Source organism: Giardia intestinalis, chromosome 4, assembly GCF_000002435.2.
Source record: "Giardia intestinalis strain WB C6 chromosome 4, whole genome shotgun sequence".
Taxonomy (NCBI): Eukaryota; Fornicata; order Diplomonadida; family Hexamitidae; genus Giardia; species Giardia duodenalis.
In genome coordinates, this window is record NC_051859.1 from 997,687 (window position 1) to 1,012,063 (window position 14,377).

The 14,377-nt window shown below is 49.7% G+C and overlaps 6 protein-coding genes across 6 annotated transcripts; 3 read left to right on the forward strand and 3 right to left on the reverse strand.

The window, feature by feature from the left end:
* Positions 1–39: 39 nt before the first annotated feature.
* GL50803_006259 (Ankyrin repeat protein 1) lies at positions 40–702 on the reverse strand (the record flags this gene model as incomplete). Its single annotated transcript, XM_001709680.1, has 1 exon — positions 40–702. The coding sequence occupies one exon, from the start codon at positions 700–702 to the stop codon at positions 40–42; it is 663 nt and encodes a 220-aa protein (XP_001709732.1).
* Positions 703–708: 6 nt separating this feature from the next.
* Positions 709–1,299, reverse strand: GL50803_0090125 (putative tRNA intron endonuclease; the record flags this gene model as incomplete). Its single annotated transcript, XM_001709681.1, has 1 exon — positions 709–1,299. One exon carries the CDS (start codon positions 1,297–1,299, stop codon positions 709–711), a length of 591 nt encoding a protein of 196 aa, XP_001709733.1.
* A 21-nt stretch (positions 1,300–1,320) lies between these two features.
* GL50803_006262 (Kinesin-3) lies at positions 1,321–4,542 on the forward strand (the record flags this gene model as incomplete). The annotated part of the gene is made up of 1 exon (XM_001709682.1): positions 1,321–4,542. One exon carries the CDS (start codon positions 1,321–1,323, stop codon positions 4,540–4,542), a length of 3,222 nt encoding a protein of 1,073 aa, XP_001709734.1.
* A 14-nt stretch (positions 4,543–4,556) lies between these two features.
* GL50803_0023602 (tRNA-splicing ligase RtcB) lies at positions 4,557–6,305 on the reverse strand (the record flags this gene model as incomplete). The annotated part of the gene is made up of 1 exon (XM_001709683.1): positions 4,557–6,305. The coding sequence occupies one exon, from the start codon at positions 6,303–6,305 to the stop codon at positions 4,557–4,559; it is 1,749 nt and encodes a 582-aa protein (XP_001709735.1).
* A 377-nt stretch (positions 6,306–6,682) lies between these two features.
* Positions 6,683–9,763, forward strand: GL50803_00102101 (Kinesin-3; the record flags this gene model as incomplete). The annotated part of the gene is made up of 1 exon (XM_001709685.1): positions 6,683–9,763. The coding sequence occupies one exon, from the start codon at positions 6,683–6,685 to the stop codon at positions 9,761–9,763; it is 3,081 nt and encodes a 1,026-aa protein (XP_001709737.1).
* Positions 9,764–9,855: 92 nt separating this feature from the next.
* On the forward strand, positions 9,856–14,349 carry GL50803_0014934 (Kinase, NEK; the record flags this gene model as incomplete). Its single annotated transcript, XM_001709686.2, has 1 exon — positions 9,856–14,349. The coding sequence occupies one exon, from the start codon at positions 9,856–9,858 to the stop codon at positions 14,347–14,349; it is 4,494 nt and encodes a 1,497-aa protein (XP_001709738.2).
* Positions 14,350–14,377: the final 28 nt, after the last annotated feature.

The following is a 14,377-nucleotide window of genomic DNA, read 5'->3' on the forward strand; positions in this document are numbered from 1 at the left end:
AACACCAGCCATCAGTAAATTTTACTTAAGATGAAGGCCTCACTTCTTAGACTTGGTTTTTGCATTCTTGGAGCTCTTCTTGGCCTTTACCTTTTTCAACTTGGACGTGAGATCCTCGGCACTAAAAAGTAGATTGCTTCGTATGTGATCCTCTCGAGTTTGCTTGGCCGCATGCCAATCATACTTGAGGGGCACCAACAGCTTCGCTATTTCGTCAGAGCGTTTCGAGACCGCTACCTGATAAGCAGACAACCCGGCGTCATTAAGGATCCGCATATCTGGATTGTACTTGAGAATGATCTGTACGATGTCACCATGACCATGTTGGATTGCTTGATGAAGCGCAGTATTTCCAGAAGCATCGGTGGCATTGACATCAATTCCATGCTGCAAGGCTATACGTGCTATTTCTTCGGATCCATCGATTGCAGCGCGGTGTAAAATGGTGCCCCCGTTGCACGAGATATCAGGAGTTCCAACTGAGAACCCATTTCGCAGCAGAAAGTCCAGCACTGTGGAGTTTTTGGAGGCTGCACAAATGTGAATTGGCGGAACTTCATATTGATATGATGATAAAGCTGTGAGGGGAAAGCTTAGGAGCCGCTGTATTTCAGCTATATTAGAGCTAGAGATATAGGAAAGGAACAAGGAAACTGTATGCTGCTCCCTGTTATCTAATTCACGGCGACTGGCGAGGGTCATTTTTTGTCAGACAAGATAGACATCCAAGACTTGAACGACGGGCTCGCCATCAACAAGACTTGCGAGCATCACACTCTTATGATACCGGTGTGCAAGCTCGCAGAGAGACGCTACACCGGTAGACGTCCCCGTCACAACTTGGAGAAGGAAATCTGAGTGAGCTTGCTCGGGAGTTGGTACTCTATAAACGGTATAGTCACAGCCAAATTTAATCCCATTACGGGGGTACAGACCATGGTTGAGGCGAAGTTGCTTGAAGATGATGTAATCAGCGAGGACGGTGTTCCAATCTTTGACCTGCACGGGGGCATTCAGGTCACACTGAAGCAGAAAGCCATCGTGTTCGACTGCAAAGCTCGCCTCGGAGGGCCGGAGAATAAGCTCTGTGTTGCCTGCGTCCCTACTGACATATTGCCCGTATCCAGCTCTCCACAGAGCCTTAGCCATTGTCTCGTCCAAGACATAGATGGATCCTGCTCGAAGGGTAATAAGCTTCGGTGGGATGTTTCGGATATTTATCGCTTCAGGCTCGACTTCCGTCGTTAGCGTTTCAGCAGGCCCGTCCTGGAAGGGTAATTCACCCAGGGAAAGAGCCATAGTTTATTAAAATAAAGTGAAATGCCCGTCACTGGCGTCAAGGTGGCCGTGCGCATTCGACCGCTCAACTCACGGGAGAAGGATATGAAGTCCAAGGTGTGCGTGGACACCCCGACAGCAAACAGGGTAGTCATCTTTGACCCTAATGGTGATAAGAAGGCACACACGTTCATTTACGATTATGCGTACTGGTCATTGGATGGTCGGTATGAAAAAGCTACTCAGGACGTTGTCTATAGAGACCTAGGGGCTAATATTCTAAATAACGCCTTCGAAGGCTACAACTATACGATTTTTGCATATGGTCAGACAGGCTCTGGGAAATCATACACCATGATGGGATCGCTGCAGAATGAGACCGAAGCTGGCCTAATTCCTCGAGCCTGCAGGGAGCTATTTCAACGAATAGAAGCATACGAGGAGGCAGATCCTGCCCACACGACAGAGTTCCAGGTCTCCGTTTCCTACCTCGAAATTTACAATGAGAAACTAAAAGATCTGCTGACCTCAAAGAGTAAGCAGCGTGAGCTAAAGATCCGGCAGGATCCCAAGACCGGGGTCTTTGTGCAGGACCTCAGCCACCACGCAGTTCGCAGTGCCTTTGAGATACAGAGGCTGCTGGACATAGGCGATAAAAATAGAACGGTTGCATCAACTAATATGAATGCTACCAGCTCCCGCTCTCACTCAGTTTTTACAATCATGTTCAAGAAGATAACTATTAAACACAATAGTTCGGGTAAGATATGTGGAAAGTCGCAGCTCTCCTCCACCATAAGTCTTGTCGACCTGGCTGGATCTGAAAGGCTTGCTTCAACGGGTTCTGTGGGCGCCCAATTTGTCGAGGGAGTGTCTATCAACCAATCTTTAACGACCCTTGGCATGGTCATTGAAGGGTTGGCCTACAATTCCAGCTGTGAGTCGAAGAAGAAGCACAAGTTCATTCCATATAGAGATTCACAACTCACATATCTTCTTCAGGATGCGCTGGGTGGGAACGCCATGACCTGCATGGTTGCTACCATCTCTCCAGCAAATATAAATTATGATGAATCTATCTCCACCCTACGGTATGCAGACAGAGCAAAGCACATTAAGAATGTCGTCCAGAAGAACGAGACGGCACAAGAGCGTTACATTAAAGAACTGGAAGACCGTGTAAAGGAGTTGGAGAAGATGCTCATTAATGGCACGCACCCAGCTAACACCGCCGACGCTGCTGGATCAACAGAGGGGGAGGCAGACATACGGGCCAAAATAGAGGAGTATGAGCGGCTACTTCAGGTGACGAACATCAATTATGAGAAGCAGCTCGAACAGTCTGCTCGCATTCAAAAGGATCTTGAAAAGAGACTAATTGAGATGGGAATAGAGCTCACGTACGGTGCTAAAGTTAATGTACCGTATATCTCAAATCTGAACGCTGATTCAGCCATGTCGCACACGTTGCTATTTAAATTGGGGACCACAGAAGATCTCATGGCTCACACCGAAGTGACCACTGTTTGTGGCTTCAAAATGCAGGATACCATTCCAAGTACCTACCGAATCAAGTTGCCGTCTGTTTTGGGGGTTGCCCCGAGCCACTTTAAGGTTCGTAACACAAATAAGGTAATAGCTATGGATAACCAGCAAGGCTATTGCCTGTATCCGAAGATGATTGCTGTCTATGTGAGTGTTCTGGATAGCAAGTACCCCATTTTCATCAACGGAGTAGAGCTCACAGTAGGCACTGAGCGGTTGCTTCAGCACGGGGATCGAATCCTCTGTGGGGCTTGTCTGGAATCCTCCTTCTTCTGCTACAATGACCCTATAGCAGTTAAGTATGCCAATGACAAGGCGAAAGCATCAAGCCTTACGTTTGTTCCGCCGGAGATCACGTGGGACATGGCTCACGAGGAGTATATGAAGCACCAAACAGGTGGAGACGACGTAGAGGAGGAGAACCCGTTGCGCGTCGAGGGAAGCTTTTTAGCATCTCCACAGACACACCAGGAGGACGGTGCAGATCTAGGCAAGGTGCCAGAGGCTAGGCGTGGAGCAGAGGATCATGCTTCAAAGGATGACCTCCGTACAGAGGGCGAGAAGAATGTGCACAGAGCTATCAAGAAAATGTACCCGTATATCTGCGAGGCCAATGCGCTTGCAGACTTTTTTGACTATCATACTCGTTTTTCTCTGGAGATCCGCAGTTTAATTGAGCCAGATCAGGAATCCAATATGCGCCCCATCAGGAAGAACGCTATAGAGGTTGTGGTAACAGATATAGATGAAAATCCCAACACGGGGGAGGTTTCTGCTATCAAGCAGACGTGGAGTGTCAATAAGTTTATTCAGCGCTTTACAATTATGAAAAATATGTATGAACACGCCATCCAGTGCGACAGCAAGGAGATTGCCCTTGAGTATGCACGGGAGCGCTGTAATAGCGATGACTACACTGCAGACGAGTTCCCCTTTGACTTTGACGCGGTTGACGAGATCCGCTTCACTGCTCACCTCATAGGTACATGCCGTCTCTGCTTGAAAGATATCATCTTCAAGGATGTTCACGTTCAAGGTCGTCTCCAGTTCTCGGATTATCGTGGACGCCCAATGTCAGAAGTCGATTCAGAAGTGGACAGAGCTATTTCAAATGCAGATCACTACGACGACATTGCGCTGGACGATGTATCCAACGTCTCCATTCGCTTCCACTTTCACAAGGCTTACGGGGTCCCCGTTATTTACACCAAGAATGTGCATGTAGTGGTCCATTATCCCTCGTTCATGGCGAACTCTGAGAGGCCGGATTGCAGGCTTACAGAGGCCCAGGAAAACACATTTCGCCGGAAGCTTCTGGCAAACGACTGCGGGATAGCATCGAAGCCTAGCGTGGAGATCAGTATCAATCCCCTTCTTGACAGCATAGTCTACATAGATATACCCGCTAAGTATTTCGCCGACCCCGCTGTCAAGGAATGGCTCCTAGACTCTAAGAATGGGATTCTTCTATCCTTGTATGGATACAACAGCAACATTTACGACACATCAACGCCTGTTTCACACATTGAAGCTCCTACACCAATCCATGAGATCCCAATTCAAAATGACGCCGATTCAGCCCAAAAAGGGAAGGTAACCATCAACGCCCGGAATGTAATTAAAACGCAGCAGATGCCCGACAAGGAAGAGGAGGCAGAGGATGGCTCAAAGATAATAGTTCGTCGGCAGATATTCTTCATAGACATCAATAAGAGGTAGAACAACAGGTTGTCTTAGTGCATGTTATCGTTCCCCTCCTTCTTGGACTCAAAGACACAATCCATCCCCTTGAAGTTCCAAAGGGGCTTCCACTGGTCGATGATTGTACATGTTCCTTGAATATGCTTTGTGATGTGGGCCACGGGCTTATATGCATCCGGGGCCTCATCAATAACCTCTTGCTGCAGGCATGTTGAGTAAATGCCCTTCATTTGCTCGATGACCGTTTCCAGCTTGATGCTCCGCTTTGCTGCTATGCGTGACATTATTCGACCTGCGCCGTGGGGTGCCGTACAGTTCCAATCTGGGTTTCCTAAACCCTTGCAAACGAGGATACCATCTCGCATATTCATGGGGATAATAAGAATGTCGTCCTTGTTTGCTCGAATGGACCCCTTGCGCATTATTTTAGATTGTAAGTCAATGTAATTATGAATGCAATCTGTGTAAAATAGCGAATCCATGAATGTAGCAATTGCCTGAGCACGGATGCCAGGATCAAAGTCGTCGTCCCAAATTCCACGCGCCTGGACGGGTATACCAGAAAGAGAGCAATATATGTTAAAGGCTATGACTAGACGGTTCAGCTTCGCAAACAATTGGCAAAACTTCATGGCGCGAAGATAGTCCTCGGCTCCTAAAGACTGGTAAAGACACGCGACATTAGGGTTCTTCACTAGTATCGCTTTGTACGCTTCTATGTCTTCTTCAGTAGTGCCTAAAGGAAAGACACTAAGGTAGTCGTATGAAGACGCAACGAGTTTGCAGCGGCTTAGATACTCCACAGCTCGGGCATTGATTCGGCGCGTGAGCTCGGCCTTGTACTCTTTGACAGGCAACGCTTGGGCGGAAGCATCCTGTTTTAGCTCCTCTTGGATCTCATCCCGCAACTTCAAATAGAATGCCTTTTTATCCTCAGCAGAAATAGGTAAGGTGAGACCGGGATTCTCGGCCGATAACTCAGTAGGCATCTTCTTCAATGCCTGAAGATTGTTGAACAGGAGCTTAAAGAAAGGGGATGTATCATTCACCAGGAGCTCAGCTGGCTCTATCCCCAAAAGAACCTTTGTGACAATCTCCGCTGCAGATATGAACTTGGACGCGATGGCCCCGCCAAGACCTCTACTGCCAGAGTGGACAACTATGTAACCTTCACCGCTCTTTGCCGAATCAAGCTCGACAAAGTGGTTCCCAGAGCCTAAAGTCCCACAGCACTTCATCAAACTATGGAACGTAAACCTCAAGTCCAGATAGTCATGCCAGTATTCGAATTCGGCAACAAAGTCGTCATAGCTAAGTAGTCCAGATGCCTCTGGACAGTATTTGGACAGGCACGGCAAGAGATGTGATAGCATTCGCTTAAACCGGGCTTCCGAAACGTCTTGATGGAATCCAGTGGGACCCCCAGGAACGGCATGTTTTCCATAATATCCTGCTGGGACTTCTTTGTGTACAATCTCATCTAAGTTCTTCAAGAACGATTGGTCACTGATCTTCCCCTCATATGGTTCTAATAGTTTATTGGGGAGCCGTATGACAAACATTCCACACCCTATATCGACGCCTATGATGCTAGGAATAATACAGGTATCGTAAGGCGCGGAGAATCCCACAATTGTTCCTTTGCCTGAATGACAATCCGGCATGACCCTTATCGGTTGGTTGACAAAAAAGGGGAGTTTCGCCAGTTCTTTCAACATTGCAATCGTGCCGTCCTCTGGCTGCTCGGCAAAGATCTTAACATTGGATGGTAGCGATGTCATGGGAAATTGCTTTTTGTGAAATGATCTTTTACATAAAGCTTTTAGTCATGTGGGAGGGGCTACGGCACTATCGCACTCCACTAAGTCAAGAGGCATGTGTTCATGTCTACCATAAATGGCGGAGTACATGGACATTTCAACTAGTATTTGTTACGCTGCTATCTTCTTCGTAGTTGCCATATTGTGAATAGCACAATCACTATTTACACAAATGCTGTTTACTTCCCTACAAATTTGACATTTTATATGAAGGCGCAGATCAGCAATATTTTTCACCACATCTATTAAGCCATCGTCCCCTTTAGACATAAGTGGAGTAGACACTCTCATTTGAACATGTCTTAAATGGCACAGGCTGGAGCTTTGACAAAAAAGAAATGCCGGTGACAGGGGTCAAGGTCGCGGTGCGCGTCCGGCCGTTCAACGCGCGCGAGAAGAAGGAGGCGGCGCGGCTCTGCGTCGACATGCCGGGCGGGGGGAAGGTCGTCCTCCGGGACGCAGACGCGAAGAAGCCCGACGCGGCGTTCGTCTACGACCACGCGTACTGGTCCCACGACGCGAGCCGCCCGTGCGCGACCCAGGACACGGTCTACGCAGACATCGGGCCGAGCGTCCTCGACAACGCGTTCGAGGGCTACAACTACACGCTCTTCGCGTACGGCCAGACGGGCTCCGGGAAGTCGTACTCGATGATGGGCGCGCCCGCGAGCGAGGCCGACGCAGGGATCATCCCGCGGGTCGGGCGCGAGCTCTTCCGCCGCGCCGCCGCCTCGCCCGCCGAGACGCAGGTCTCCGTCTCGTTCCTCGAGATCTACAACGAGCGGCTCCGGGACCTCCTCGTCCCCGCCGCGGGCGCCCAGGAGCTCCGGATCCGCCAGGACCCCGCGGCGGGCGTCTTCGTCCAGAACCTCAGCCACCACGCGGTCGCCGACTACGACGCGATCCAGCGCCTGATCGAGCTCGGGGACCGGAACCGGACGGTCGCGGCGACGAACATGAACGCGACGAGCTCGCGCTCGCACTCCGTCTTCGCGATCGAGGTCGTCCAGACGGCGGTCCTCCGGAACGACGCGGGCGAGGAGGTCGGGCGCCACGTCAAGCGCGCCCGGGTGAGCCTCGTCGACCTCGCGGGGTCCGAGCGCCAGGGCAAGACGGGCGCGACGGGCGACCGCCTGACGGAGGGCATCAGCATCAACAAGTCCCTGACGACCCTCGGGCGCGTCATCGAGGCGCTCGCGTACAACACGACCGCGGAGGGCCGCCGGAAGCCCCAGCACGTCCCGTACCGCGACTCCCAGCTGACGTACCTCCTCCAGCCCGCGCTCGGGGGCAACTCGATGACGTGCATGATCGCCGCGATCTCGCCTGCGTCGACGAACTACGACGAGAGCCTCTCGACCCTCCGCTACGCAGACCGCGCCCACCAGATCGAGAACACCGTCACGAAGAACGAGTCTGCCCAGGAGAAGTACATCCGCGAGCTCGAGGACCGCGTCAAGGAGCTCGAGGCCCTCCTCGCCGGGGGCGCCCCCGCCGGGGACGCAGGTGCCGGCAATGATGCGTCAAGCACTAACGTTTCCCAAATGCAGGATATCCTTGAAGAGTATAAGCGCATGCTTGACGAGGCAAACGTTGATAATGCAAAACGCCTCGAGGACGCAGAAAGAGAAAACAAGGCTTTGGAAGAAAGCCTCAACCAATTTGGTCTGTTAAAAGACTCTCCAACTCACTCCTACCTTCTCTCTCTTAATGAAGATCCTTTGCTTTCTGGCTTGCTGCGTTACAGAATCGTAGGAAAAGAGACAGACAAGAGTCATTACGTTGCTGTGTTCGGAAATCAAGAGACTGAAAACCCGAAGTTTGATGATTCCATCGTGCTTGCCAACAAGCTTGGCCTTGAATTCGAGCATTTCACCATCACATATACAGCTACTGACAATAAGTATGTCCTTGCGTGCCTTTCTGAGACAGAACCTGTCATGCTTAATGGTGATTATCAGCTTCATGACATGGAGCCTGCTACTCTCTTCCACGGAGACTTCCTTAAGTGCGGAGATGGTAACGGAGCATACTACGTGTTTGTCGATCCTAAGCAACAAGAGGCCAATCCTCTTCAGATATCTCTGCTCTATGATGAGGCGGTCTCCCAGTTTGTTTCAAAGAATGGGACTATTAATCCATTGAACAAGCTTCCTGATCAATACACAGAGGAGGAGCAACACTCTACAGATGGCCAGCCTGCACAAGATGAACAGGTTTCACCGCCTTCCAGCTCCATCGATATAGAGCGCAATAAGCAGCGCCTCAAGGAAAAAGAGAAGTATCTACAGATACGTGATGAGATGCTTGATCTATTCCCCAAGCTTTGTGAGGCATCCCAGTTGGCTCGCTATTTCGGCCAGCAGATTGAGTATTCCATGGACTACGCCACTACCATTGAACAAACAAAGTCTGGATTTCCTAGTTTGAACTACGAGATATCAGTCCAGGCCTCCGTGCGGGTGTATAATCCTGGGTTTGAAGAGTACACAAGTGATATCCACACGTGGTCGGTCACTAAGTTCCTGCGCAAGTATTCGGCACTACGTGCTCTCTTCTCCCACGCAGTGGAAATCAACGATAAGGCCAAGGCTATTGAAGACATGGAGCGTGAGCTCGCGAATGACCCGTGTCTTGGTCTTGATCATCCATTTAGGATGGATGAATCAGCCCTTCCGGAGTATGATGAATGGACACACTTCATTGGAGAGCTTCAGCTGAATATAGCAGACCTGTGCAAGACTTACACCATTTCTCGTAGACGCCTGCCAATCTTGAACCCTACTACCCGCGAGGTCATCAGCGATGTAGAATTAGAGGCCTGTATCCCTAATCCTTGCAAGCATGATGGATATGAATGTGAGGCCTTCGCCGATAGGGTCCTTAAAGTTGGGGAACCATGCTCCATATCAATCTATGTTCACAGGCTCTATGGCATCAAGCCTTTGTATAACGCCAATGTCCATGCCGTAGTTCACAAGCCGGCGTACTTGGGTATTCCTAACTCCACCCGTCCAAACCGAACGATGACGCCCCAGGAAGAGGACAGGTATCGTAATTTCATCCTGAGCACAAACCGAGCCGTAGCTTCAAACTGTTCGGGAGAGGTGTCGATAAATCCGCACGTTCGCTCGTGGGTTACTCTAGATCTACCTCCTATCAGTCAAGAAGGCTATGACTACTTCAGCAGCGGAAAGCCTCTCTATATCTCCTTCTACGGATACTACACCCAGGTCAAGAAGCAGATCCAGAATTCTGCTATTTATAACACAAAGGAAAACACTCTTCACATCCATAAACGCAACATTATTGCAACGAAAATGGGTCCTGTGACCACCGAGGTCCGCGACGGAAAAGAGATCAAGACCAAGGCAGAATTTTATTTCATCGACATCAATGGACCCTGTGGGGCCGAGTAAACCTTTGATATCCAGCTGAGTGAGTTGTGGTCGGAGTTTCTTGTAACATTAATATGGGAAGTGAACGAAATCTAAAAAACGCGAATACGGAAATGGACGTTCTCAAGACGTGTCGCTATAATGACTCCTCCTACATAGGTAGTGGGGGACTTGGCGATGTATATCGGGCAACAAGCGCCAGTTCTGGTGTGAAGGTCGCGGTACGGAGGGTGGATATATCCAAGCTATCCAAAGAAGCCTGGGCAGAGCTTTCCACCATTTGTAAGCCCTACACCAATCTTATTCATCCGAACCTAGTAAGATACTATAGCGTAACCATAGAGCAGCCCTTCCAACAACTTCTTTTGGAAATGGAACTATGTAACGGTGGCTCTCTTCAGGATGTAATCAAAAAGATGCGGTCCGATGGGACGTCGTTTGATGAGGAAACTGTTTGGAGCATAGCCTCACAGATTGCCGCCGGGCTTTCATGGCTCCACAGCCCATTCAATGGGGTGGGGGTTGTACCTCACTGTAATATAAAGCCCTCTAACATTCTTATAGGCAGTCAAGGCGTCTTTAAGTTGACTGATTTCGGTTTACAGCACGTGCCATTTAGCAGAACCATCCCCACAAGCCAATCAGGATCGGCGCTGTATCGTGCACCGGAACTGCGGGACGGAGCCAGCGCACCGTCGATACGATCAGATATATGGTCGTTTGGTTTGCTTCTTTGGACAATGTGTACACTCCGCCACCCTCTATTTAATCTGGATGAAGTGACAGAGGAGCCTTCTATTCGTCTCCCAACATATTCCCAAGTACTCAATGATTTAATCGAGGGTTGCCTTCGTATCAACCCTACTAGTAGACTTACAATTACCGAAGTGGTTTCGCGCATACGCGCTAACGTGCCAACTTCACACTCTAGATCCAGCTCTACTGCACGGGCTGATACACGGACTGCCTTTCAATATAAAAACACCAACAATCTACAACCTGAAATCACAAATGAAATAGTGTCTAACGCTACCTACCTAATGAGTAGTAGGCCACGCTCCGCAACTATGGCCAAGAAGAGCCGCGTTTTTGCTGATGATCCGACTGACCAATCCATCTCTACCCCTGTTACTGGCCCAGAGCAGAAGCTAACTTCCATTCGGCCCATGAGTGGTCGCGCCTCCACATTTTCCAGAAGCAACACAGATTTATCTGTCTCACAGCAGGTCGAATGCTCGGCTCTGTTAAAACAGGACCAGCTCCCAGTAGCTACACCCAACGGGCCAGCTTCTCTCAACATCATGAGCCGCTCTCAGGCCCCTCGAGGCAATCATGATAAGTCGGGCATGCAAGCCATGGTATCCTCTACTGCTGAGGCTAGTGAGACAGTGATTCAGTCTCGGAATAAAAACCTGGCTGAATCCTTGCGCTTTCAAGGCGCATTTCCTGTTGCTCGAGAGCGACCGCTTCAACCAGGTGTTGGCAGACCCGTACCTACTGTTTATAGTACTACGCCATCTCCCTCTTGTCCTGTGTCTGAGCCAATTGAAGATGGACTCCGAGGCGAAGAAGACGCTCTCTACACGAGTGGAGCTGCCATTCCTCCTGCTGCTTCAAACGAGCCGCGTGCTGAAGTTAACGACCTGCCCCACACTTTACCTGAGCAGGACGTTCCACTGAGTCCTATTGTAGATAGCCTACTTATGGCCGCACAAAATTCGCGCTCTGCGTCTCGCGCAGATAGTCGCAGTGTAAAACGTGTGCCCAAGCATATGTCGACTACGGAGTCGTCTATAGTTCAGCAGCCATCTCTGAAAGAATCTTTGTCCGCACCTCAAGTTTCGGGGGCCTCCGATGACGAACTATCCCGGGCAATTCTCTCAAATGACTGCAACTACTTTTCGATCGTTTTGCAAAAGCTCTATGGTGACCTTTTATCCCAGGAACTTCTTGAGTCTTGTTTCAAGCAAGCTATAGCTTTCTCTGCTCACTTGGTGCTTCCAATTCTAGCAGAGAATCTCTTAGCAGCTGGAATAAAGATCAAGACCGGCTTTGGACTAGAATCGCGACAGGGCGTGGATGTAGATTTTCCCAGCGAGCTGATGATTGCCGCGCAAAAAGGTGACGCGGGATTGGTTCGTGCCAGCCTTCGTGACATGGGGCAAATCTACAAAAATCGGACAGCTCTAATGCTCGCTGCAGAACATGGCTCTGTTGAGTGCATCAAGCTATTGCTGGGAGAGTTGGCGATACAAAATTCAATGGGGGAGACGGCTCTTGTTCTCGCAGCTAAGAAGGGGTACGTTGATTGCATCTCTCTCTTGCACGCAGAAGGAAATCTAACCTACTCGGAGTATGATAAGTTTTCTGACGGCGCACTCGTCTCTGGATTGACGCCCCTTATGGCATCTATTCGAAGCGGCCAGAGACACTGCATTCATGAATTCCAATATCTTCTTAAGCGACAAGCAAGCAATGGAGCAACAAGTCTGATGTATGCTGTACTGGGCGAGCTGGATGCCTGCATACCATATTTGGTGGATGAGTGTCGGATCACCGATAACCTTGGCGAGTCAGCACTCATGAAAGCAGTCGATGGCCCAAGCATGCAGGTTGTCGAGTTCCTAAGCAAGTACGAAGGAGGAATCCAGGACATAGAAGGGAGAACGGCGCTTCTACGTGCTATTCAGAACAAGAATGTAACATATGTCAAGGCCATGCTTCGCATTCAGAAGCAGTCGTCGGAGCGTGACATAGGGCTGGTTGCAAACGATGGGACCACGCTTTTCACTGCAGCAATCAAAAGTGGTTCAGAAAACCTTATTTATCTACTCAATGCCGAGGACATGTCTGCGTCAAAATATCTCCGTTCAGGTGCGCGTTCTGCAAACATACAGAATGTTCAGCAGTCAGGGTCGGTTATTAAACTAGAAAACCCCAGCGAAGACACAGCTCAGCAAGGATCTGTTCAACACACGCCTCAGCAGACACACCAAACGTTGGCTGAGAGGCTACAAGCGGTCAACAATTCACTTGCATCAGCCCAGCCTTCCTTATCCAAAGAACTACTCGATAAGCATCAGCACGACACTCTTTTTGCACTGCTCTCCGGCGATGTTTCTGTTGATGAACTCGACTTCAGCTGCTTCCGCTCCCTTGCAGGTAAAACAGATAGAGATGGCTACACCGCTCTAATGATAGCTGCCATCAATGGCAATCAGGCCTTTGTAGAGAAAATTGTGAGCACACCAAGCATGCACGAGGAACTAGGGAAAGTTGATCGTGAAGGGCGTAGCGCACTAATACTTTCAATACTACACCAGCGGGTGGCCTGCGCGAAGATACTCGTGACAGTGCCAGGAGAACTCGGTTGTAGCATGCCCGACGGAGTCACCCCCTTGATTCTAGCGATTCAGAAGCGATTTTATAGCATTGTCCCTTCTCTCCTAGAAGTCTCAGGGCAGCGCACCAAGGAAGGAAAGAGCGCACTTATGATAGCGATGGAACTAAATGCGCCCCTGCGTTCATTGGGGAGCCTCCCAGAAAGAGAAGCAACCCTGTGCAATGCCTTAGGGGAAAATGCACTCTTTTACACTATCAGAAACAACAAGCATCTCTATCTAGCCCGGCTTGCCGAGGTTGCCAATAATCGCCCAAATGACGCTGGGCTTTATGCGATCAACATTGCTGTAGAACAAGATTGCTGGCAATGTTTCAAAACCATGTATGAATATGAGGCCCGCGCTGTCATTGGAACGCGAGAGGCCATCGGAGCGCCGTTCAAGACGTTGATCTTATCCATACTGCGGAACAATAGCATCCGTATACTTGAAAATATGAGTGCCCTTCTCCGTACTAAGCCTTTCAGGGTCCAACTTCCATCTACACAAGTCTCCGTGCTCGACAGTCTATCCCCCACTATGCTGGCAGCCAGAGAAGGAAACGAGGCAGAACTTTGCGCGCTGATCTGTAATCAGCGTTCAGGCTCTAAAGCAAATGCCCATATTGTCCAAGTGTACAACGGTAGGACCGCCCTGATGGAGGCCGCAGCACGGGGCTACGCTTCTTGTGTAAGGCTACTTCTAGGTGAGGTGGGGTTTCGAGATGAAAATGGCCGCACTGCGCTGATGCTTGCAGCACAGAATGGGCACCTTGAATGCGTCCATCTGCTACTCATAGAAGCAGGCGTTAAGACGATAACCCGCGAAACGGCTCTAACTCTTGCAGTGGCCAACGATATGACAGAGTGTGCAGATGTCCTTCTATGTAGAGAGTATTGGCTATCTGGAACCTCCTCTATGCTGCCGTTCAGTTTGGGGATACAGCACTCAAAGGCGTGTGCAGAAGTTGTCTCGATTAAGCGGGTTGTGAGTCTGTATAGGACATACTACAAGGATTATGAGGCGCAGATCGGCCGATGCCACATATGCCTCGATGAACTGTGTACTGTCCGGTGTCTTCCATGCAGTCATGATGTTGCATGCCCGTCCTGCGTGCGAGATATTCTGGAGGCAACGCGTGCAGGAAACACTAAACGCAATCGCTGCCCAATCTGTAGAGCAGAGATTGAAAACTGGACACAAGTATTTGTTGAAAGCAGTCTTTAGTTTTATATTCTATTAAACAATCTGTAAA